The sequence below is a fragment of the Diorhabda carinulata genome, chromosome 2 (assembly GCF_026250575.1).
Source record: "Diorhabda carinulata isolate Delta chromosome 2, icDioCari1.1, whole genome shotgun sequence".
Classification (NCBI taxonomy): Eukaryota; Metazoa; Arthropoda; class Insecta; order Coleoptera; family Chrysomelidae; genus Diorhabda; species Diorhabda carinulata.
This window is the reverse complement of record NC_079461.1, coordinates 10,236,444-10,261,314: the sequence shown is the minus strand read 5'-3', so window position 1 is coordinate 10,261,314 and position 24,871 is coordinate 10,236,444. Positions and strand designations below refer to the sequence as shown.

The following is a 24,871-nucleotide window of genomic DNA, read 5'->3' as shown; positions in this document are numbered from 1 at the left end:
ATCGAAACTTCTAGCCTTATTTTCTCGAAGTGTGAGAGAAATAAAAGACGAAGATCTTGGGCAATTTGAACGATCCCACTGATCTTTCTTGATAGATCAGCTATGAACACTGAAAATCTTCATGCCTCAACAAGAAAAGGGGATAGTTAGAATGAAATTATCATAAGATCAAAGTATACTCAATTAAATGCCAGGAAAGTACTGTAGATATCTTGAATCAAAACAATGTTGCTGCAATATACCGAACAATAACAGTGAACGCAAAGCACATAATAAAAACTCTCAAGACAATCAAATTTTTACCATTTGTACTTCATCAATGCTCCGCTATTATTGTTCATAGCATGAAATAATATAGCCTACAGTCTCCTTCGATGAAAGTGCTATAAAATACTAAAATAATTTTCCCATTGAAGCTGGTAGTTGGGTGATTCCGTTCTAACTGTGATTTTTTGTATTCAAAATTTCAAGATTTTAAAATTTAACTTTTCTAACTTTTTTATGCATATTATTCATCTATTTTACTGTAAAAATAAAACTCTAAGAGGAATTTACTACAACTTCAAAGTATCACGAGCAAGACACAAATGTCGGATTTTGAGTTCCACGGTACTGACTCATTTATCCACGGTACTGACATGGTAACTTAAGATATTAAACAACAAGTGCATCAATTTTCCTCAGTTTGATCATAAACATTAGAATTTATAAGGTAATTAGTTTAAATCATTTGTTACGACAAAAAAAATTAATAATTTATCGGTAAATTCTAGGAATGGACATGACACGGTACTGACATTCAAGTGATGTAGTATAAGTTTTCTTTAAGTGGCAAGTTATATTGTATAAAAATAATGTTTAAATATCTTAAGAATTATTCAATTAACACAAAATTTTTATTAATTGATTATTAATTAATGACTAGTACAAAAAAACAATACAGGACATTGAATATCACAGTTATAATGGAATCACCCAGTTACTGATTAGCGTAGTCAATTAAAAGGCTCGCATGATTTTTTATCTTGTTTTTCTGGAAATTCAAAGAACTATTGCAGTCCTTAATAAATCCTAACTCTCAACTTCACCGGATATATTCCAAGATACAGCTACAAAATTATAAAAATTGAGAGTGTCAAAGATCACATGCAAAAATATTCAACGTTTCTCAAGAATTTTGCAAGCTGTTTTTTAGATAATCAACACTTTCGAAGGTTAAAACTTTGTCTCTAGATATCTATTACTATTTATTCACTCTATCCGTGAAAGCCAGTCCAAATAACAAAAAAGTTAATAGAATATAATAGCTATTATCAATATTTTTCATTCGAGATGCTACCTGCCTTAACGTCCTACTTGAAAAAATCATGTCAACCGTTACCAGAAGTAGAAAAACTGTTTTCCACATTCCAAATAAAATCAGTGTAACAGAAACGGGTTACTTTTAAGTAGCACAGTATATATAAAATTAATCTCTGTTGATGAAAATAAATATAACTATAACTTTATTAATGCAAAGTGAATCATTGGAAGCATACACGGCACGAGATAATCGAAGTCATTCGTGACTTACATATCAGGCAGGTCGTCCTTGTTCATTCTTTGACGATTTTATCTACAGTGTACTTCGCAATATGAACGGTATGTATTTCATTATAAGAAATTATCGATAGTTCAGAGGTTGATATATTTATAAATGATATAGTTACATATATTTTTTAAATCAATAAAAACATATTCTTGATTTGATTGCACGGGATCAATGTCACACATTAACCTATATATAATTACAAAAATAAAATAAACAATTTAACAAAAAAATTAATTCCTTCAATTGCATATCAATATCATCAATTATTCATGAATTTTCTTTTCTTTCAAAATCATATTATTCAACTATTAAAATTGAGATATATCTAAAAATCAATAGAATAATTCATGTTTTTAGTGAGAAACTGGTAAGGTAGGTTTTATTATGTTTTCTTCATATTGAGGTTAGTGAAAAACACGACAGTAGTTATTGTTTTGTTTGATTGAAGTTACGTAACATAATCTGCAGCAAATTATATGATCAAGGCTTTCTCTCTAATGAATTGTTTGCATATATTCGTTGTCACAAACGAGACACGCAATTTTATTTCATAATATTACAAATATTGTAGCACTAATTACTTTCCGAATTATAACCGTTGGATATTAAGTAGAAAGTGAATTGTACGATCGTCCTTGCTGATAATGAATTGTGATGGTAAAACGAAAGAGTCGGATTGCAAAGGGTGTGTGGAATAATAGTGTCCCCTAATAATATTTTAAGTGAGCGAAAAAGATGTTCAAAGCAGCAAAGATAAGATTGATTGTATAAAACGATGATTGGTTCAATTGTACTATGAGTATGAGTGTGAGTCCTGGGTACTAACCCAGAAGAAGAATTATTAGAAAAAATTGTGGGGGCCAGAAAATACTGGGAACACGAAAATGGTCAAAGATTCACGGAGAAGAAGAACGAATGCTGAATTGTTAGAAATATATAACGAGCCTTTATGCCTTTAAACCATTTTTTCTATTCCGATTGAGGTACCTCCAAAACATGTTATTTGAACGCAACAACTATTACTTTTGGTGTAGAAAAACATTAACCTCCCAATTTAGTGATTTGCGGGATTAAGAAGAAATTTTTGGGTTCCAAACAAGCACTAACCGGTAGATGAACAATCACTAACTGATGTGTGAGAGCTCGCATTGTCGTGGTGCAGAATATTCGTTTTCTGCGATTGGTTTTCCTGATTTTTTCGAACACTTCTGGTAAACAAATACTGGTATAACATTCAGAATTAACACGTCTACGTTGTTCTGATGGAACGGTCGCGACATGTCCAGTTATTCTGAAGTTTTTCGAGCACGGACAACTTTTGTTGGATTTGGCTCGTCTTGAAAGACCCTGAAAGTCGATTGTAGTTTAGTTTCGTCGCCTGTCACAATCTTGTAGATATCTTCTGAAGCACTGTAATTGAATTTTTTCAACGTTTGTCAAATTGTATGGTATCTAATGTGAACAAATCTTTTTGACAGTCAAATTTTCATTTGATATTAAGTGTATGCAAGTGGAACTAATAGCCAAGTATGCCTCACAATTCATCCTGTAGCCAAGACCACGTTTGAGTTCGGAAAACCAACGAAACATGCTTGCTCGAGATGGTGCTTGAGCAAGCATGTTTCGATGGTTTTCCGGACTCAAACGTGGTCTAAACGTTTCAAGTATCTGTAAACTCGAATAGCACTCGTATGACAACACGTTCTGAGTAATTATTATTTTTATGATTAGTAAAACTCCATTTACTGAAGTACCCAATCTCTAAACTGTTAAATATTTTATTTAAAACTATAGTTCATGATGAATTTCGTGAAATTTTGTATAGTTAATCCTGTAACGTTATTTCTCTTTAATAAATATATAGGTGCAATTGCTGGTTTTATTTCAATATACTCGTTGAGTTCGATTCACATTTCAATGAAGTTGACGATTTTATTGACAAAATCGATTTTATTTCTAATATTTTTAATCCTTCTGCCACTATATTATATTGAAATTTTCCATGGCACTAATTTAATATATTTAATATTTAATATCTCCCCTCCTATATTTACTAAAATTGTTGCTGAACAACGTCTGATAGTGCTCCTGAACAGGTAATATTTTTAATACAATTTGTGGCTGCAATAAAGTACCCGTTAACATTACCAACGGCGAGAATGCAATATACTCATAGAATAGAATTTCCGTACGTCCTAGCGTGTTTAGTATCGCCGATATAGTTTTATCTATTGCAGACAACACAGGTTGCCGGACGATCACTTGGAGAGCAAACATACAGTGCAATATTACATTGTTTTGGTTATTATTTGCTGTTTTTCAAAAAATTGGTAGTAATAAAATGAGAGAGAATTATTGTCTTTATTATTCAAATATATTTACGCACTGAGTTGTGAGAAGGAATAATTAAAGATAGAACTGTTAAAAAAAGTGGATTCGTTGTTATCGTTGAAAACTTCATATATCGAGTTTGAGGCTTACAAAATACAAAAAATTTTAAAAAATAAGTGGTAGACGCATTACTAGACATAAATTTTCACACCTATTGAATTCAAGTGAGAACCACAATCTCGACTTTTTCTTCACATGTTTGTTTAATGTATATAATTTAAAATCCACTGTTACACATTGCCCAATTGTGTAACCCGTTTACAAAACATATTTACGTGTCATACTGCTGCAGGCATCATTGCCGAGATATGTATTGCTGATGAGATTAGAGGACTCAACCAATATTGTGAAAATTAAGAACAAGAAAAGTGAACCTTTTAAAACACAACAAGGATTAAGGCAAGGAGACCCCCATTAACGGTACTATTCAATCTAGCTTTGGAAAGCATACTAAGAAGAATTAACAGAAAGGGCATGCTATTTAACAGAAGTCATTAATGCTTAGCCGATGACTGACAAGAAACAGAAGAAGCTTGAAGAAACCACAAAACAACTAATAACAGCTGCAGCAACACACAACAACACACAATAATGACACAACAAAGTTTATGGAGATAAGAATAATTGTTGAAGCAAAACAAAAAACAATTTCAGAGTACATAAACATGATGGGACGTTAATGAAATTCGATGAAGTAGATAGATAATAAATGCCAAGAAGAAAAAGAAATCAAACTAAGAATTACCAAAAGTTCGAATCTATAAAACAATTTTCAAACCTATTCTGACATACGCCTGTGAAACCTGGGTAATGACGAATAAAACTAAACAGAAAATGGAAATCTGGGAGAAAAAAATACCAAGAAGAATTTTTGGAGGACGGCGTTAGGATGGGAGAGAAGATCAAACCATGATTTATATTACACACTTTTCAATCAGTCACCAATTAACACGTTTGTAAAGACAAGAAGGTTACAATATTTAGGTCACTTAGTACGAATAGACGGAGGAGACAGACTCTTGAAACGAATTGCATGGGTGAGACCAGAAAGCAAAAGGAGAAGAGGTAGAACAAAAAAACTGTGGAAGGAAATGGAGGGGAGAAGTGGTGGACCACTGATCAGATGGAAATCTAGCGTAGTCAGGTCTATTGATGCCAGTATTGTATCCAAATATAGAGTAAAAATTATACCCGTTTATATTACGATGAAGCAGTAACCTTTATATAGATAGACAAACTCTATTCGACAACGAAATTTAAAAAAAAACAACATAAACATTTCGCTGGTGACGTTTCAAACTATTTATAATTGGGAATTCGAATTTACTTCGAACTATGTTAATATAGAAAGAAATTACCGTTGAAAAAATATATTTCTTGAAAATAATGTCAATGAAACATTTATCCAACGAACTTGTTGATTAATATTGCAATTAATGATCCCGAATTTTAAAATATTAGATTTAATTCTAGACTTTCATAACTATAAATGTTTTTATTTTCTTCATTGTTTAATGGGACCAAAGATGGGACTTTCCCATAATTATCATCTATATCCACTGTTTTGTTGACTTTTCAATATACTCTCATCAAAATCTAGTGTAAATGACAGTAGTTATTATCAGGATACCCACTTCATTTTATATAATATTTTTCAAATAATAATTTGCGCCATTTTATTGTTTCATAGGATTTTTGCTTGAAAAAGATGTTAAATATTAATTAACTTAACCATAGTATTCCATAGACTTCCAACCTCATTTGTAAGTAATCAGCTCTACAATACCTGTAATGATTCAACGCCACATTGGGTAAACATTATTTAAAAAAGTATTTGAAGGCTTGTATTTCCCTCAAATTTTATTCAAATTGTAAATTACAAATGCCTCTCCGCTATATGGATCCTAGAGCCGGTCCTGTCCGATTGTAGTGGAGTTCTAAAATCTGGTGGAAGCACAGTGTCTTTGATGTACATTGAAAATACCCGGAATTTGGTTTATTTACATTGTTTTTTTTTGCATAATTTCTAGGAAGGTCTATTTATGTATTTGTTTTGTTCCTTTATTTTCCAAGAGTTTTGAGAATTCTTTTGGGATATATATATATATAAAGAATTAGCGCAGCTTAGTTAGTTTATAATAAGTAGTCGTAGTGAACCGACTGAAATAGAAGATATTCGAAGAATTCAGATAAATTATTTAAGTTAGTGATTATAAGTTAGTATAGTGTTTAAATAAATGAAGAATGTAAGAGACAATATTTATAAATTCACCTCACAAATAAAAAGAGTGTAAATAAAGTAGAAAAACATTACGTCACGAAGACAGAATTCAAAATAATGGAATAAATGCCTACAATAATCAGTTATTTCTATAAAACAATGATGATATGCATAATTTTGTTGAATGCTGCTGATAAGTACGTCCATTTGCATTGGGTCATGTATTCAACTCTAATGTCAAAGTAAAAGTTACCTGATTTGATATATTTGATTTTGGATGTGATATATTTTAAATTATATAGAGCATCACCCAGTACATTCAATTAATTTCTTATATTATCATTCTACCATGGAATATCATATAATTTATAAGTAAATAAAAAAAATAAATATCAAATTCCAAATTGTACATATAACAAAATTAAATTTGAATTCCTCTGAAGGTCATGATAATAAATGTAAATCAAATATTTTTTCAGGTTATTGCAAACTAAGAAACATACAGCGAGGCTACTAAAAAGTCCTCATTTTTATTTATTTAAAGTGTTATTTGTGAAATGACTATAAATTTTAATTAGCTCATTCGATTTTTGAAAATTTGTCATGATGAAATACACTACTATCAAGCTTTCAACTGGTATTAGCTAATGATGATTAGACTAATCATCAGCTACTATTGACAAATTTCGGGACATGATGACCAACATCCGGATAGGTTCCAAAAATCGGATTTGTATTTTTTAAAGTTGACAATGACTATTAGAGTTATATCCATTATTTTTTATTATATTGCAAATATCCAAATAATTAAACATTCATACTTTCTAATTATCAAATTAATGTGATATCAAATGATAAATGGAGCTTTCTAACCTTTCTAACTTAATCAAGCTACAATTCATACCATTTATCTCTTTTTGTTTTGTAGTGAACAATGACACTTCTTTCAAAACTTTGGGGGATATGTTTTACCATTGCCTCCACAGAGATAAAATTTTCCAGGTAAGTGAACTATGAATAAGAATCAGATTTAGTAAAAGTCCGAATTCATTGATAAAAATTGCCATTTTTAAAATATTAAAATTAAGCTTGTGAAATTCACTACTTTTGTCAGTCGGATGAGTATTATAAATACTTCCTTAAGCCTCCGACTGATACTTTTCTATTTGTTTGTGCAATTGGTTCCACAAGAGGTAATACATTGATATGCAGAGTTTTCCAAGAGTAGTAGTAGCTTCACAAAGTAAATAAAAACAAATTATGGGCTTCGGCACAACATAGGCACAATATTTTCAAATCATAATTATCTGACTTACGGTGTAAGTGAATTAGAATGCTGCAGCGACTCTAAATCTAACTAATATTTCATCCATAGTATCGAACACTGAATAGGTATAATTGGGTTTTGGATATTTTATGATATGCTGGAATATGTTCGAGATGGGTGCTAATTTATAAACTGCTTCTTTCCTCACAGCTTTTGAGCCTGGGTGGTTGAATCTGATTGTTAGTCCGAAACAAAAAACACTGTTTCGATATAGTGGCTCTAAATATTAGTCTTCTTGATGCATCAGTTACAATAAGTTGCGTCTTCATAGTTTGATTTAAAAAGTCCTGAAATCACATAACATTTAGTTCCGAAAGGAACCCATGATCCACTTGTGATACTATGTTTGCATAATTTGTATTAAATTCTGAAATTGGGTATTGTTGTGGTCCACTATGTCTTGAAACATCCTTTCGGCTTTGAGAAAAGCCCATACTTCTAAAAGAATAAGTACTCTGCTTGTTCAACAAAGCAGGACCCTTCGAACCGGAAAGATACAAATATATTTGTTTTGATATTTCTGGAGGTGGTAAGTGGAGTTTTAGATTACGTGAAAATAATTTTAGAATTATCTTCAAATTTTACGTCCGATTCAGATTGTGAATTCTCAAAATTTTGTGTTTACTTTCTGCATAGCTTAGGTAAATTGTTGCTGCATTTTCTTCATTGTCATTCAATTAATCGAACACTTGTTCGGAAGTGTAAGTTCGCCGATCGATTGTAATGGTTTAAATTAATTTTTACATGGGTTTCCGAAAATCATTATAACGATTAACCGACAGACACAACAGAATTCTAACAGACACTATCAGGAAAATAGTACGATGTATATGGGCGACATCAATATAGATTTTGAAATATCGGTAAACATTTGACCGCTGACTTCTTTGAATTCTGACCCCAAGATAGTAATTCGGAAATAATTAGTTATTGATAGTATAGAATTGTAAATGGTACCAATCTCGGCATAATTGATCAAAGACATATTTACGAGGATGGTCCCAGAAGTACCTAGCCCAAAAAAGAAAACACAAAAATTATTGGTACAAAATAAATTTATTTGTCGTACCTAAGCTCCTTTTAGCTCTATATACTTTTCCCAACGATGTTCATCAAGTTTGATCCCTTTTTATAATAAGAATCGTCAGACTCCTCAAAATAGCCATTAACTGCACCTCTCCATTCTAAGAAAATCTTCGACCACCGAGTCATTTTCTCAAGTCTGGGGACAGAAAATATTCCAAAGGGGCTAAATCTGGCGAATAGGGTGCATTAGGGAACAATTTAAACTTAAATTCATTAATGTTGGCCATTGCAATAACGGATGTGTGAGCTGGTGCATTGTCTTGATGAAACAACAATTTTTTCTTAGCCAAATGCGGCCGTTTTTGCTTGATTACTTCGCTCAAACGTTGTAACAAGTTCACATAATGCTCGTCTAGTTTTTCTTTTTTCAAAGTAGTCAATGAAAATTATCCCACGAGAAAAAAAACCAACGCAATAACCTTGCCTGCGGATGGAACGATCTTTACGTTCTTTGGAGCTTTCTCTTCCTTTTTAGTCCATTGTTTTGATTGTTTTGTGTGTGAAATGATGGACCCACGCTTCAATCATGGTTATGAAACGACGAACAAATTCAACTTTATTTCTGTGAAACATTCGATGAAAAAATCTTCACGACGTTGTTTTTCTTCCATCGTGAGCTAACGGGAACCATCTTACGCACAGCTCTTTTCAAAATTTCAGTTAATATGCGATGTACTCATTTTTTGAAATGCCTACTATAACTGCTAGCTCGCGCACTTCTAGTCGACGTTCATCCAATACCGCTTCGTAGATTTTCTTCAATATTTCTGGAGTCGTTATCTCATTTGATCGACCACTTCGATGCTGGTCTTCGCAGGTTGTACGATATTGTTTTAACTCTACTACCCTTTCACTGTTGATAACGGAGAAGCAGTCTTGCCCAGAGTAGAATCTAGTTCAGCTTTTATATTAGTTGGACTAACGCCTTTCAAAAGAAAGTATTGTATCGCATAACATTGACCAATTGACTGAAAATGCTCACCACTGATGGCTGCCAAACAAATACTAAGCAACGTGGCGTCTTCAAACATGAAACAAATGCTGTATAGGTTGTCTACTTTCTAATGCAGTGGTATTTTTCAAGGAATTACCGCCATCTCTAGGTCAGACCAGGTACTTCTGGGCCCATCCTCGTACCAGTTGTTCGGATATATATGGCGCTTTTTACTATGAAATTGACTGTAAATTGGTCCATTTGGATAAATTGTAGAGTTACAAATAGAAAATCATTGCTTAGTAAGTGGAATGTCATAAAATTTTTTCTATTCCTATATCGTTGTGCAATACATATTTTATAAAACAAATTTATATCTGAAAATAAAATATTTAAATAAAAGCTTTAGATAATGTAAAGAATTCTAATATAATTCATAAGTGAATAAACTTAAAATACTTTTCAAGAATTTGTAAATATTGAATATCATTATAAATAATTTAACATTATCTAATTTATTGTATCCCGTTAATAACTAACTATTTAGAAACATAATATTCACAAAAAGATAAGGGAAATATAGTCATGCGTTTATAATCAAATGTTTAATGAGTCAAATTTTATTACAATAATATTTCCTAGTTATTTAAATTTTATCTATATTCTCTCGGTAGATGTTATAAAGTTTTTAGAAGTTACCAAAAAACTTTATGCCATATTCTGTTTAATTTAATTCCATGTTAGATAATTATTGTATGTTCAGATCTTTGTTTTTGTCGGTTTGATACATCAGCCGTTCAACTACAGTTATATTATAAGTGTACAATCTTTTAGACTTTTAGCAGCTACAAATACGAAAATGAATTGCGAGTGGCCTGGAGCGTTGCTATGATGATGAATAAATCCGATAGCAAACGTTCCAATACCTCTTTTGTAAATTTTGGGTTTTCAGTAGCTATTCTTTGGACGAGCTCTAATCACAATATGCCGTCACAACCTTTTTAAGGCTAGGTAGTCACAGATATTTTATTGAGAACACTGGATTTTATTATAGATAGACTTTGCAAACATAATCCAACTAAAGCGGCTATAGTAGCCTAGCTTAAATCTGAGCTCATACGTCTTCTGTCTATTTATGGTTTTTCTAGTTTCGATATTTTTCCCGACTGAGTATTTCGCTCAAATTTCCTTATCAAATGTGTTATCCTTATATTTGATCCATTCATTTGGGAAACAATTAAGTCCATGAGATTCACGGTTTTTAAATTTTCTGTACGCCACATTCAAATTGTATATACTGCAATCGAAACTATCAATACAATCCATTTAATATTAAAGGTATTTGGAAACCTAAATGGATGGATCACTCGTCAAAAATTGCAGAGACTGATTGAGAATAATACTCAGAGGATGACTGAAGGTTATACTCTCATCAGAAAATCAATGTATGAGTGAGAATAATTAATGGTCTTGATTTTTTACAGCGGAACGTTATCTGCGATTTTTGTGAATAGAAATTATAAAAGTCCTTGTAAATATGTATCCAAATGTCAACAACACTAACTTACAGATTATTATCTGGTTACAACAAGATGGTGCGCCCCAGAATTATACATGTGATGAGTTTTTGGGCCAGTGCTTTCTTATAGGGTGATTTTTTCTATGATTATCAATAGAATAACCCCAAGATCTCCAGATTTTTTTTCTTGCCCATAATTAGAATCAATGTTTAGGTAGGTAAACGGCTAAATATACACGAGTTGCAAGACCGAATTAGACAAGAGGTTAATAGAATTACTGCGTTATTCGTAATAGGCAAAATCTATTCGTCGATTTGCTTAATGACAAGATACCGACAAGATTTGAAAATAATCGTTCATCAGATTTATGGTTTTGCAATTTTCGAATTGCCTTCTACAGAATATTTCCAGCGAAATTAGGAGATTTTTGTTAGCTGGATTGGAGGATTCATGAAAATTTATGTATTGAAAGTGTTTGTAAACTTGCTTTTCAGTATATAGTCGCCATATTTTTTTCGTGCCCCGAAGTGGTTATGTTCTATTTCTACACAGATTATAATCAATTATTATAAAGCGATTTGTTTTTCCACACTATTTATTCATGATACTAATTATTATTTGTGTCAACAACTCTTCTCTCAGATTTCGACTACTTTTATTTTAGAAAAAGTCTGCAATTATCCTGACTTCATAATGAATAGTTCATATACTAAATAATATTACGGCATCGCTTGCATAACATAAAATTCTAATTTCCTTGCGTCTCATTCTAAATTATCAGATCTCTATATTACTTCTAAATGTTCACCACTGTAGGTTCAAACATCTGAAATAATCGATTCACTTTTTTTTTCTAGTATTTGGATGATATAAATGAAACGACAACCTATTCAGATGTGTTACAATGGAGTATTAGGACGGCTGTCAAACTAAAAAAAATGGGAATTTCACGAAAAGATATAGTTAGTTCGTGTACGCACAATCAAAAATACACTCCAGTACCTTTCATCGCCACTCAATTTCTAGGAGCAATATGCAACAGCTTTGATCCAAACTTATCCCACTTAGATACCATTCATCTCCTCAAACTCATTGAACCAAAAATCCTATTTGTCGCTGAAGAATCTTTAGCTTTTATGGAAAGTTGTTTGGAAAAAGCTGGTGTGAAGACAGAAATTGTTGTTTTTGGACCATGCAAAAAATATAGACAATTTTCAGAGTTTATTGAGCCTAGCGAAGAAGAAAACTCCTTCCAAATCGAAAAGGTACAAAATGATTCTGATACGGCAGTAATATTTTTCAGTAGTGGAACTACTGGTCTACCCAAAGGAATATGCTTAAATCACAAAGCTCTGATCAAATCATCCGGAACAGTTGGAGTATTAGGTAACGCTAAAGATAAGAATACTGTGATTATGACGTATACCACTCTTTATTGGATCAGTGCAGTATTTTCTTTACTCAGATCTGTAAGGTTTGGCTATTCTTGTGTTATAAGAGTCAAATTTGATCCGGAATATACATGGAGATTAATTGACAAATACAAGGTAAAATGAATATCATTATTATAAAATTATTTAGTTTATAGTATAGTTATAGTTAATATGAAATGTCATCTTTACCGTGTAAGTTGTATCTAGCTCGTTCGTAGTTCTGACTGATACAACATTTTCCAACAAAACTTCTCATAAAGCCAGATTTAGACTATCCACGAGGTTATAAGAGAGAACGCGAGTGTTGACGATGTGTTCGTTTCCTCTCGCCTTTCCTCGCCTCGCCTCGCCTCTGTGTCTCCAGGCTATTTGTCCATTTTGTGAGCGCAATTCAAAGAACGTGAGGAGGTAAATAAAGTGAATGATGTAGGTAGGTACAACTACAAAATATAAGTACAGTCTTTTCTACTTTGTGTGGAGTACCATTATAATTTTTGTGTCGCGTTGTATTGTATACAGGAGTTGAAATCTATACAAAAATCATCAATAGAGACTTTTAAGCGGGCCACTCATGATACTGCGGAGTTGTACGACAGGATCGTACGACGGTGTTGTAGAATTTGATTGAAAATTTGACGTGGACACACACGGTACTGTGACGCAGTGTAGTCTTCGCTGTTAGTATTGTCAGAGCATAATTTAATATTTTATTAGCGTCTCTCGCATCTGTGCGTAATGAAACAAAAACTAAAGTAAATCGCAGATTTTTGTGTAAAAAGAGGCTCATGAAACGGTATTCACTTAGTTATTTTATTTTATTAGAAGAGTTACGACTGTATCCAGATGATTGGTACAATTCAGAAAACTGCGTTCAATTTCGTTGGATGCGACCAAATCGTACAACGCCGCAGTATCGTGAGTGGTCCACTTCAGAGGTCATGTGAAAAAAAAGTTTCAATCAAATTCATTTCCGTCATAAACGTCAATTGAAGCACCGTTCATTTGTAGTAAACTTAGCGAGCAACTGAATAAATTGAAAGTATGCATAGCTCTACTCGCTTAGATTAATGTCGAAATCCTCTAGAAAACATCTCGCATGAGTTTGGAGCAAGCATAATATGTTGACACAATGTCCCCTATTGGAAACTGCTTCTCAAGGCCGATTGACATTTTTTAATTTGATATTATTTAGAATGGCAAATATATATGTAAATAACGTTATTTTCGAAGGGAATAAGTTAATTAACATTCGCCTTCTAATTTACTTTTCCGTGGATACATTTGTTATAATCAAATCAAACCTGCCGTATGAATTTTGAGAATAGAATGTAAAAAATTTATTGTTTCGTATCTAATTCTTTCGACTCGTATAGCTGAGTTGTTATAATCATCCCCAGAAAATCGGCTCTCCATACCTTCCCATTAACTAATGAAAACAAAGATCTTCAGGTAAATGGTGGGAAAAGCAAAGCTCATATATCCGAGAAAATTCATCAACCCCAGCAACACATTTTCCGTATTCATTTCAACACTTTAGTTCGATAGACGAGCTTTTCTACAGATGTAGAAGTGTCAGTGAATTGCAAATCTTTCAAATACCATTTAATTAAACATTCATTTCATCATTTTTCAAACTTTGAAGGTATCATTGATATTTTATCTGTTTCCTTGAGAGCAAGAGAAATGGAGATTGGATCAACAGATTCCAATATTTGAAATATAACTACAAGGAATCATGTTTTCAAACACCATTATAAAAATTTGACCATAATGATACTTATATAACGGAACATGTGGAAAAAATACTTTGAGAATACCAATAGAGCTTTAGAAAAAGAAGATCCACTGTAGACTCGATACGAACTATAAGTGCTACTAATAGGACATAAGGCTACATATACGATTTATTGATTTAATAAAGCCTTCGATAGTATAAACAGACTGGAAGAAAGAACAATTGAAATATTGAATGCCGAAGTACTAACCACGGATGTTCAACAGTAGAAATAAATGTGGAGACAGAGAAGCACATCATCGACAACCCTATTAAAGATACCTCTCGAAGAAGCAATGAAAGAGGCTGGAATCAAAAGGTATCTCACACAAACATACATGGAGTTAAAGGCATATACAGACGACAAAGCCCTAATGGAAAAGAATAAAAAGCCCCATAAGAAGCAACAATCGAGTTAATAGAATTAGAAATGAAGGGAAAAAAGCCTAATGCATGATTTGAACAAGAAGCAAAACAAATGAAAATACCATGAACATAGGAGAGATCATTATTATGAAAATGAAAAGCTTCAAGTGATATTGACACTGAAACACACTGTTCACCCTTCCACTATACCAACACTCACAATTACACTGTCTAACATGCATTTCTCTTCAGAGACTGAAATAAAATAGTTTCCCTGCACTTTCTGAGGCTGATAAGATCAGTTTACCTTCAGTCTCTGAAGACGATAACTTGATAATCGAAACGCGCGTCAGACAGTGTGATATTGGTGTAGTGGTAGTTTAAATAGTGTGTTTCAATTAGAATATTGGTATATATGAAATTTCTAAGATAGATATACTGATTCCTAATGTTACTTTTCACTGACATCTTATGTAACATTGTTCACTGACATTTTCAAGAACAATTGTAATAATAAGTTTTAATTCATGTTTTGCCATTAATTTTTTGTTAATGTCAAATGTATTCTTTCTGATAATGGTTGTAGTGAGAATCGAAACGAAAATAAAATGAATAAAATCAATCTAAGAGCTAAATGTTGTGTCTATTCATTTTTTTGAAGTCGCTTTACGATGTATTCTACTAGAAAAATTCTATATTTCCACAGTGAGATTATTATCAATTCTATTTTACAGATATCTACAATGTTTTTAGCGCCATACCATGCTATAGATTTTGTCAAACATAAGCCTGCCGATGTTGATGCAAGTAGTCTAGATAGTTTTCTAGTGGGAAGTTGTGCTGTCCCTTTGAAATTAATGACATCGCTTTTCGAAATATTGCCCCAAGCGAAAATTGTCCAGGGTTATGGTCAAACTGAAGCTGGATCTTTAATTACCATGTTCAATGTTACTTCACCTGAAGAATATGCTTTGCAACTCAAGAAGCCCCTATCCTGTGGGAAAATGTTGAAAGGTTTTCAGTGGAAAGTAAGTTTCAATTTAAGTGAGATATACTTTACTTTAAGCATACTAAGCGAGGTTATGTAATCCAGGCTATTCTATACGCTTTGTAAAATGCCAGTCTAATATCCAGTGCAACCACTTTTACGGCACTCAATTTTTCGCGCGTTCATTTAAAAATTCCGCTCTATATCGGAACCACTCTCGTATATTAACAGAGTGATTGTAGTCGTGAATACGAATATTTTGAGGTATTTCTTTTAAATGAAACCATAAAGTACTACGGTGACGGTGAAAATACTTTGAAATGTGATAATCGTCACACTTTCACATTCTCAGAAATTTATCTTTTGCAAACTTTTGCAAACAAAGTCTAAACATTCACTATTTTTATTAGACAAATTTTTATGATGGTGTGGGTTTGGAGAATTAGTTATCGACACAACTATCAGTCGAAGAACTATTTTTAATGATTTATAGACAAGTTTTCGAACAGAAACAGACAATAAACGACAGCCTACAGTAACTTATATAAAAACTAACAGTGGATTTTTAAAAAACAGCAATATTATATCCAAAACCTCACGAGAATATAAGCTCGGATCGCTAAGAACTGTGACTTAATGTGGACGATTATTCTGTTATTGTACTGGATAAGACTTTTCATGATATCTTCAGAGCGAACGTATTATCAGTTCCAGCAGTCGAAAAACTAAAATATACACAAATACAACAATAACGGCAATGGCTACATTGATTGGATGATGATACTGCATTTGAAGATTTTATGGCAACGGTCAAACAACATTAAACCCGTTACATTCAATGTTGTTGCATAGTAAAACGTCATAAATCATGTTTGTAATGAGAGAAAACCCAAATTTCAATAATAGCACCGATAATACCAATTCCATATAAATAGAAGCAGACTAAACCGTTTCATGGATTTACTTTGAATTATTGAACATAACAGTGATATAAAAAGCCAAAATATAAGCAATATTTTATTGATACCAAATGTCCCAAATGATTTTTCTCTTATGTGTTAAATATTACCCTAAATAGTAGATACAAGAGAGAGAGCGTTTAAAGTCAATATATGCAGTGACTCACAAATCAGATTTCACGAGAACAATGATTCCTTTGTAAGTTCATCTTTAAACACCTTCGACATGATTATTAAATATGAACGAGAATGCTTTTGATTAGAAAAAAATACAATCAAAGATTTGCAGTCTCACAATCTTAAAATTGTCTTAGAAAACTGCAAAACAGCTTTCTAAGACTAGAGCTCGATCAATTTACTGCATTCAATTAGAACATTAACTTCCATCACTTTAGATATCGCAAACATTTGGATGGAAATCGTAAGAATTACTTTTCCAGAAACGGTTATATTTAAATATCAAACGTCCTGATTTGTCTCTCATAGATATTTTTTCTATGAAGTTACTATAAAGAGACAGTTATCAAGACAGAATACTGGTGATTAATCTCACATTCCCGATTTACTCTTGAAGAGGTACAGCAGCGCGACAAAAGGTTTATTGATAATGGTATTTCACATAACTGATCTTTCCAAAAGTAGAATGTGTTTCACATGGATAATCTTTTTTAATATTCCAGCTATATATGTGGAAAACCTTCTAGGTCTATTATGAATAATACTCATTTCTTCAGTTGACAAAGTCATTTCTAGCTTATTAAACTATATAATTAACTTCTATTCATCAGTACTTCACTAAGCTTCAGTAAAAAATCTACATACTGAAATTTAAGTAGGAAATACACATGATGTATCTAACAGTTAACAATATTTCAGATTGTTGATACCGAAACGGAGAAAGTTCTTGGACCAAATCAAAGAGGAGAGTTGAGAGTTAAATTTGATGGTTATCTGATGAACGGCTACTACAAAATGGACTCTTCTTCAGCTTTCGATTCAGAAGGATACTTAAAAACTGGCGATATTATGTACTATGATGATGACGAATGCTTTTACGTTGTTGGTAGAATCAAAGAAATATTTAAATACAGAGGATGGCACATTCTACCTAATCTCATAGAAGATATAATACTATCTCATCCTGCTGTTAAAGAAGCAGCTGTAATTGGAGTACCCCATGAAATTGATGGAGAGCATGCTATGGCGGTGGTTGTACTATTTGATGAATACGATAAGAACTGTGGAAAGGAAATCGAAGAATTTGTAAATGAAAAAGTTGCTGATAGCCAAAAGTTGCGAGCGGGCGTTAAAATAGTAGATTATATTCCAAAAACGACGACTAATAAAATTAGACGTAATGATCTGCGGAAGATGATAGGAGCAATCAAAAATGGCATGTGAGGAAATATGTGGATTTTTACAGCTATTGAAGATTTTGAAACCGAAAATGATGAATTTTGGCTCGTAACTCAGACATTTAGAAAATGAAGTATACATATACATTGCTAAATATGACATGAGTACATTCCACTTAATGCCTTCAATGAATGAAAGTGACTTTATATCTTTTCACCAAAGAACCAGGATTGCTTTATTTAGTTAGTCATTTATGATATAACTGCTCTCGAAGCCCCAGGTTCGCCGTTAAAATATTAGTATTTAACAGCAAGCTTGCTGAATTTACTGTCATCCAGCCCATTCGAAGTATTCTTCCCGAGCTACACGTTATCATGAAGCCGCCATATTGTTAACTTAAAACGCAAGATTTGCGTTCCACCAAAAGTAACATGGCATGAAAGGTCGGCCATATTGTGGTGGTGGACCCTAAGCTTCTGTTTCATTTACGTATAGAAAATAAATTTATTCGAATACTTGTTTGTTATTTAAATAATTATCTTATTTTGAAAATAATACTCTAAAAATATGAATCCTTTTAATTTAATGTTTGTCACTCAAGCCAATATGGCGGCCGGGTGTAATATCCTCCCGAATTGATAAACAAATTTTTAAAGAAACTCCGTCGATAACTTTTTCCACTTTTCTACAACGGAAGTTGTTGAAATTCTCAATAATGAACTATAATATCACATTTTCTAGCTCGACATACTTCAATTTTCATCTGCAATTACTACGTTTATACAATACCCTTTGTCTACACCAGCGCCATTCTGGAAGGTTCTGAATTGTTATTAATCGTATACAGCTGGACACGTTTCTAACTTTTCTCCCATAAGAGATATTCTTCCTTCTCTCTCCCTCCATAGCTACGGCCTTTTTGGTCGCAGACATGAACATTGCAGGTTTTAAGTGGAACGTACTCATTATTTCTGGTTTATCATGGTGATGGCACTGTGTTGCTTATCAACTGCTATTATTCACCTCAATAGAAATACAATTATTATAAACGCTACTTTATATCCATTTGATAAATCATTTCTCGGATCTGGAAAAATGGAATGGAAAAAAAATTCAAGTTTTTTATGACCTATTCTGTTCAAATATTCTGAACAATAAAAAATACTACATTATAATCCAATAATTAGCGGTATTTATTAGATTTTTATATTATATTTTGATAAAATCACATACAAGCTTACTCGACATGTATGTCGAAAATGCCATGACAACCCCGAATCGCTTCAGCACTTAGCCAATGTACCAAATAATCGTAGACGACTGAAAGTGATAGAGACCAATGAAGAAAATTCATTGCGACATCTTATTGATTCATCAAGTCGGTTAATAGGATAAAAAAACTATAGGTTGGTCGGACACGACTAGTTTCAGTTTGAAGTGTCTAATAAAACTGGTAATAACTGTGGATTCCAATTTTGCTTATTGGTTTTTTCAATGAAAACCAGGTTTTCATTATATTTTTAGAATTTCAATTTTATTAAAAACATCGTTGGATTAAAAAATTGTAATTTTCTATTAGTGTATTTCAACTATTGAAAAAAAAAGAGTTTCAGGACAAAAAAATTTGCATAAATATGACTAAATTGACTAATCTTATGATGGAAGCATGAATATATTTATAAGTATTTATGATGACTCGCTTAGAATTTCAAGACAGCCGGATAGACACTCATAATATCCAGACGCGCCACTCGGTTTCAATTGGAGGAACACTCATTGTTTGAATCGCAAAAAACAAGTAGAAAACGAAAATTACTTAATAGATGTAGAAAGACATTTTGGGTAAAAACTTCTCAGATAATCTCAAATATTTTGCACAAAAATTGACTTGGAGGTAATATGGCAGAGCTTAAGGAAAATGTTACACCGCAATAACTCACATTACTGGATACGAATCTAGCAGCTATTTAGAAAAGACCTTTTGAAGTTTACTAGTTTCAATACTATTTCTGTAAGAAAAATCGACGATGTACTTGTATCACATTTATATAGTGACAAATAGTGATATGAATTTCTTTCCTTTTAAATTAGGATTATCGTTTTGTTTTTTGTCCGTTATTCCGAAGCCGGCTTATTGATAATCATATCAGAAATCTTTAATAATGACCACACGGAACTTTCTAATAAAGTTGTAAATATAAACTCTCTTCACTTTTTAGTGTAGTTGCTACTGAAGTTAAAAAAACAGAGTTGCCATTTAAAAATAGTTATACAATTTTGAAGATAACAAGTCTGACGGTCCATAGTATGGAAAACATATTTATTTTCAGTATCATAATATTGTAAGTTATGACTAATCACTTGACCATTATTGTGGAAAGTAGGTTCGTCTAAGAATAAGACAACTTTGAAGAATCCCCATTCTTCATCAAAATCCTAGAAGCACTGGATATTGACTTGCTTGCTTCCAATCGGATTCTCAACTACTGATCTCGACACCAAGAATTAATACATTGTCTTCGTCGATGGTAACCGTCAGCGGAAGCAAAAGTTTCATGTAAGCAAAATTACCTGTAGACGAAATCTTATCGGCAGTTTCAAATGGCAATCGACTATGGTTTGAAATAAGTCAATTTTCTCTTATCTAGAATTATCTCTATGTTTTTGAGATTGTACGATATTCACAAAATATCAGGCTGCTGTCTTTATTTAAATTTGAAAAAAATATGACGCAACTAGACTAACTACCTTGAAGGGGTGGAACTTTTGTTGTCAGAGATTCATCAAACTTCATCTTGCAATCATCTTCTTATTTTATTCTTATGGGGTTATAACACTCTTTGTGCATAGAGTGTGTAACACTTTAGAACTCCAGAGCACTACACCTGGGTGCGTATGAAATAGAAAACGAAGATCTCTGGCATTTGAAGCCATCCCACATTCTAGACTTTTTATAAGGAGTGGGATTGATGGATCAGCTGTAAACACTGAGTTCTCTAGTATCGCAGCAAGAAAAGTGGGCACAATAGATCCTTCTGTAAGAAAATCTGACTATTTGGATTTATACTACAAGCGACGAAATAGACAATAGAAAAACAAGTATTTCAAGCTAGAACATATCAGAGTCACATCAAGAAGATTATAGTAGATGTTTTCGATGTTTCTATTAATTTTAGTACTCATGTTGAGCTGAGTTGAGCTAACATTCTATCAACTCCATTATCACAGTTTATTTTTGACAGTTTTACTTTCCTTTTATTTGAAATAAGTTGTAGTTTGGTGTTTTTATCGGATTCATCAATTCATCAATTAGCTTTGAAAATATTTGAATAAATATCCGAAATAGAGAAATATGAAAACTATTATTTTATTTTATTTTATTTTAATCAAATAATCGTAATTCCAGGAGCGTCTACATAAATTGGAATGATAAATCTGTATAAAATCCAAATACTTTCACTTTGAACAGCTTATAATTGGCTAATCAGAAAATGAATGGCATTCTCTATCGACAAATTCTCAAACGATTAAGCGTTATCAAGTCAAAATCTGATAATTTTGGACGTAACTCTCGTTGTTTTCAAAATATTCTTATTTTGGTGAGACCTGCCTCTGCGAGAATTGGAAAAAAAATTACTGAAAACTTCAAACTTATGTTGTAAAGTTATTTTGAAATTAAATTCAAAAATGCCTGGATTCAGTTTCATTAGAAACAGTATAAGTTGTAAGTATAAGTATAACTAAACCACCGCATCTTTATAGAAATATTAGCAGTTGGTTGCGATATTCATGCTCAGCTCATCATTTCAGTGAGTACAACTTAACAATTTTTTTTAACCTGTAAAAAATTATTTTTGCTTAAAAATCTGTAATATACTCTTAATCAACGATTCTTATTGAAAATATAATATCAATGTACCTAATACATTTAGTTAATTGTACAATTTCTCAATAAACACTTTCGACTATTCTATGGTATTTAATTTCTTGCTAGCACTTTCCTATCCTCTAGCGATTTTCTTCTGTCGACTGTAGTTATGTTCCTAGGGCATCACGGTTTATCTACTATGAATCGACAGAAAAATTCGCTTACCTATTTAATTCCAGCAAGCTTTCAATCAGTGAGAGACACCCCGGATAGCTATTTTACATGTAACCTGTATGTAAAATATAGCATATACATTTAAACGTAAGTAACAATTAACTAGAAGATATGGATTGCTTTGGACGACGGGCTGTAAATCAACTCACCACCCTTGGATGGTAACAGACATTGGTAAGATCATCGTGAACATCATCTGCTCCACTAATCATACTGTAAATTGGTCGCCGAGTTTTTATAGCGCAACCAAAAAGACAAATGCTGCGCTTTACTTTGACTAGTTTATTATTCAAAACCAATTCATATAATAGTAGATAAATAGTTCGGTTAGATTATTGGTTGGTACTAACATCAAAACTTCATCTTTTTACATACGTATTAATTTCACATCGTCTCAACTTTTCAAGAAAGACATATATTGTTCCGTACGTACAGATGCTGGTAGGTGGTCAAGAAAGCTTTGGCGATGAATTTACAGACATCAGTAGCGACCTTTTTGGAATTGCATCTGATCCGATGGCAGAACTAGAATTTTGAAACTGAGATGTAGCAAAACTTCTCAAAGGTGCTTGACGTCAATAAAGCCACTAGTACTGATGGATTACCGCCAATCGTATAGAAGAAATGTGCAGCTGAAATAACAGGTTCGCGATGTAAACTCTTTTCCTTATGATATAAACCAGATCTTGACCTTGAATATTGGAAACTTAATAGGGTTCTGCGCATACCGATAAAAAGGAAAAGAAAGGCTTCCTAACAACTACCACCCGATTGCTTTAGACCCAGCCATTGCCAAGGTCATGGACAAAATCTTTAGCCGCCAAATCTTGAGATATCTTGAGTCTACTAACATTATCACTGACCTTCAGTACGATAAACATAGATCAACCGGGTATCTCCTGGTCTATGTCACCTATGAATGAGTTAAAACTATAGAGAAATATAGGGAATCTCGAGCAATCACACTGTATATATCGAAGGTTTTTGTCAGGGTTTGGCATGCCAAACTTCCAAATAATTGAAGATCGTACGATTTGTCGCCCTCACTTATCGACTGGCTTAGTAGCTTTCTCAAATACAGATCCATCTAGGTAGCTATCAATGAACACACCTCAGAAAGGTTTGGGGTCAACTCTGGTGTTCCCAAGTGATGCATCTTGTCATCTACTCTCTGTCTCTTGTACATCTACGATCTACTCAACAAAACTGCAAACCCGATTTTCAGCTATGCCGACGATAGCGCACTGGTGTCCTACTCTCTAAAAACTCGACTAACATCCAAATCCGTAGACAATAACAGATCACCACCATCAGTACTTATCTAGAAAACATACTGGAGGGGAGTGCAAGCAATATAATTGAGTTTAATGCAGCTGGCACTGCGGCTTAGGATTATTTCTTGTCTGGGCGTAAAATATCACCATCACCACAAACTCACTTGTTGTTGGGTGTTGAGGTTGGGAGAAATTATCTTGACATAGCTACATGGCCGATTTGGCTAAGACATGTTAACACAGGCTTGGAACCCTCGTTAAGACCAGAAAGCTATATACGCCGCTACAGCTTCTAACCCTCTACAAGACCCAGATCCAGAGTTGCCTACAAACTTGATCAACTTCGAGCATAGAAAAAAAGTCGATGATCTGACTTTATTTCATCGATACTACCACGACAGATGCGCTTTCGGCATGTCCAACATAATCCCACCTAGAGTAGTATTTGAAAAACCTACTCGACAGGCAGAAGTGGCTTATGAGCACCGAGGTCGCCTAAGGACGCCCAGAAAGTCAGTTTATCTTTTCTATGGAGCATTGCAAGCCTGTAGAAACAGCTACCAAGGTACGTCTGTCTGTAGCACTCCTACCTAAAGAAGTCCGAGATCAACATTATCCATAGGCATCTATACACGGCAGGCACCATTCGAACTACTCGAGTGTAATAGCGTTGTCCTCCTGTGCTTGCTTTTTACATAAAAAAGAGAGGACCAATTCACATCCATCCTTGGTAATAGCTTATGCCATATAAAACAATTACAAACAGAGGAAATATATTTTATTTTCATTTTCATTTCAACTTCAAACTAACAATGATTTATAAAAACTGAGTAATATTAAAAGATATGAATACTAATAGTAGAATTATTAGAATTATGGAAATTATCCACACAATTTGGGTGTTTTCTAGTTTTTCTTTGGTATGTTAATTTGTACGAAATGTTCTGGCTCCATTATTCAATCATCTCAAACCAAATTTTTTGTTATTCTTGAAGTACTACAATAGACTTTGTTATACTCTTATTGTATAAAATTCTATTTGCATTTTCCTCGATCTTTCTGGCATCAGTCACAGACAATATCTCCTGATTTTTCTATCCATTTGGCTGTTACACAAATTGATAATTTCAATTTCCCTTAATTATTGATTATTGATATTGAACTGACAGCGTTGTTAATAAAATAACAAATAGAAAAATTATTGGAATTACATTATTTACAAAATGTAGATCAATTTTTTCTTTTTTTTTTTTTCTAAATTTTTTAGTAGCATCTTTTGTATGGTACCATTCCTTGAGGTTGCTTCAAACCTCTGCCTCGATTTTTAAGGCAACTGCGACAGACAATCAATATTTATTGGTTGTATCCAATCAACTGCTATACACATCACTGATTTGAATATTTCTCTATTTTTGACGTAGTTGATAAAATAACGATGCTTATGAAGATTTAAAAACCAGTCAATGCTGTCCATACTTTTATATTAAAAGTATTGAATTAAAATTATGAGTGTTCATAAATAAATTTTGTCGGAAGGAGAAAAATCTCA

The 24,871-nt window shown here is 32.8% G+C and overlaps 1 protein-coding gene across 1 annotated transcript; it reads left to right on the top strand.

The window, feature by feature from the left end:
* Positions 1-1,296: 1,296 nt before the first annotated feature.
* On the top strand, positions 1,297-21,914 carry LOC130903559 (uncharacterized). Its single transcript, XM_057815739.1, has 6 exons — positions 1,297-1,641; positions 7,132-7,205; positions 11,928-12,617; positions 15,378-15,671; positions 17,467-17,987; positions 21,353-21,914. The coding sequence occupies exons 1-6, from the start codon at positions 1,635-1,637 to the stop codon at positions 21,387-21,389; spliced, it is 1,623 nt and encodes a 540-aa protein (XP_057671722.1). The 5' UTR covers positions 1,297-1,634; the 3' UTR covers positions 21,390-21,914.
* The last annotated feature ends 2,957 nt before the right edge of the window (positions 21,915-24,871 follow it).

Coding starts and splice junctions, on each gene's coding strand:
- LOC130903559 (XM_057815739.1), top strand. Junction 7,206..11,927: donor ACAGAGATAAAATTTTCCAG/GTAAGTGAACTA, acceptor TTTTTTTTCTAG/TATTTGGATGATATAAATGA. Junction 17,988..21,352: donor GGAGCAATCAAAAATGGCAT/GTGAGGAAATAT, acceptor TCGTAATTCCAG/GAGCGTCTACATAAATTGGA.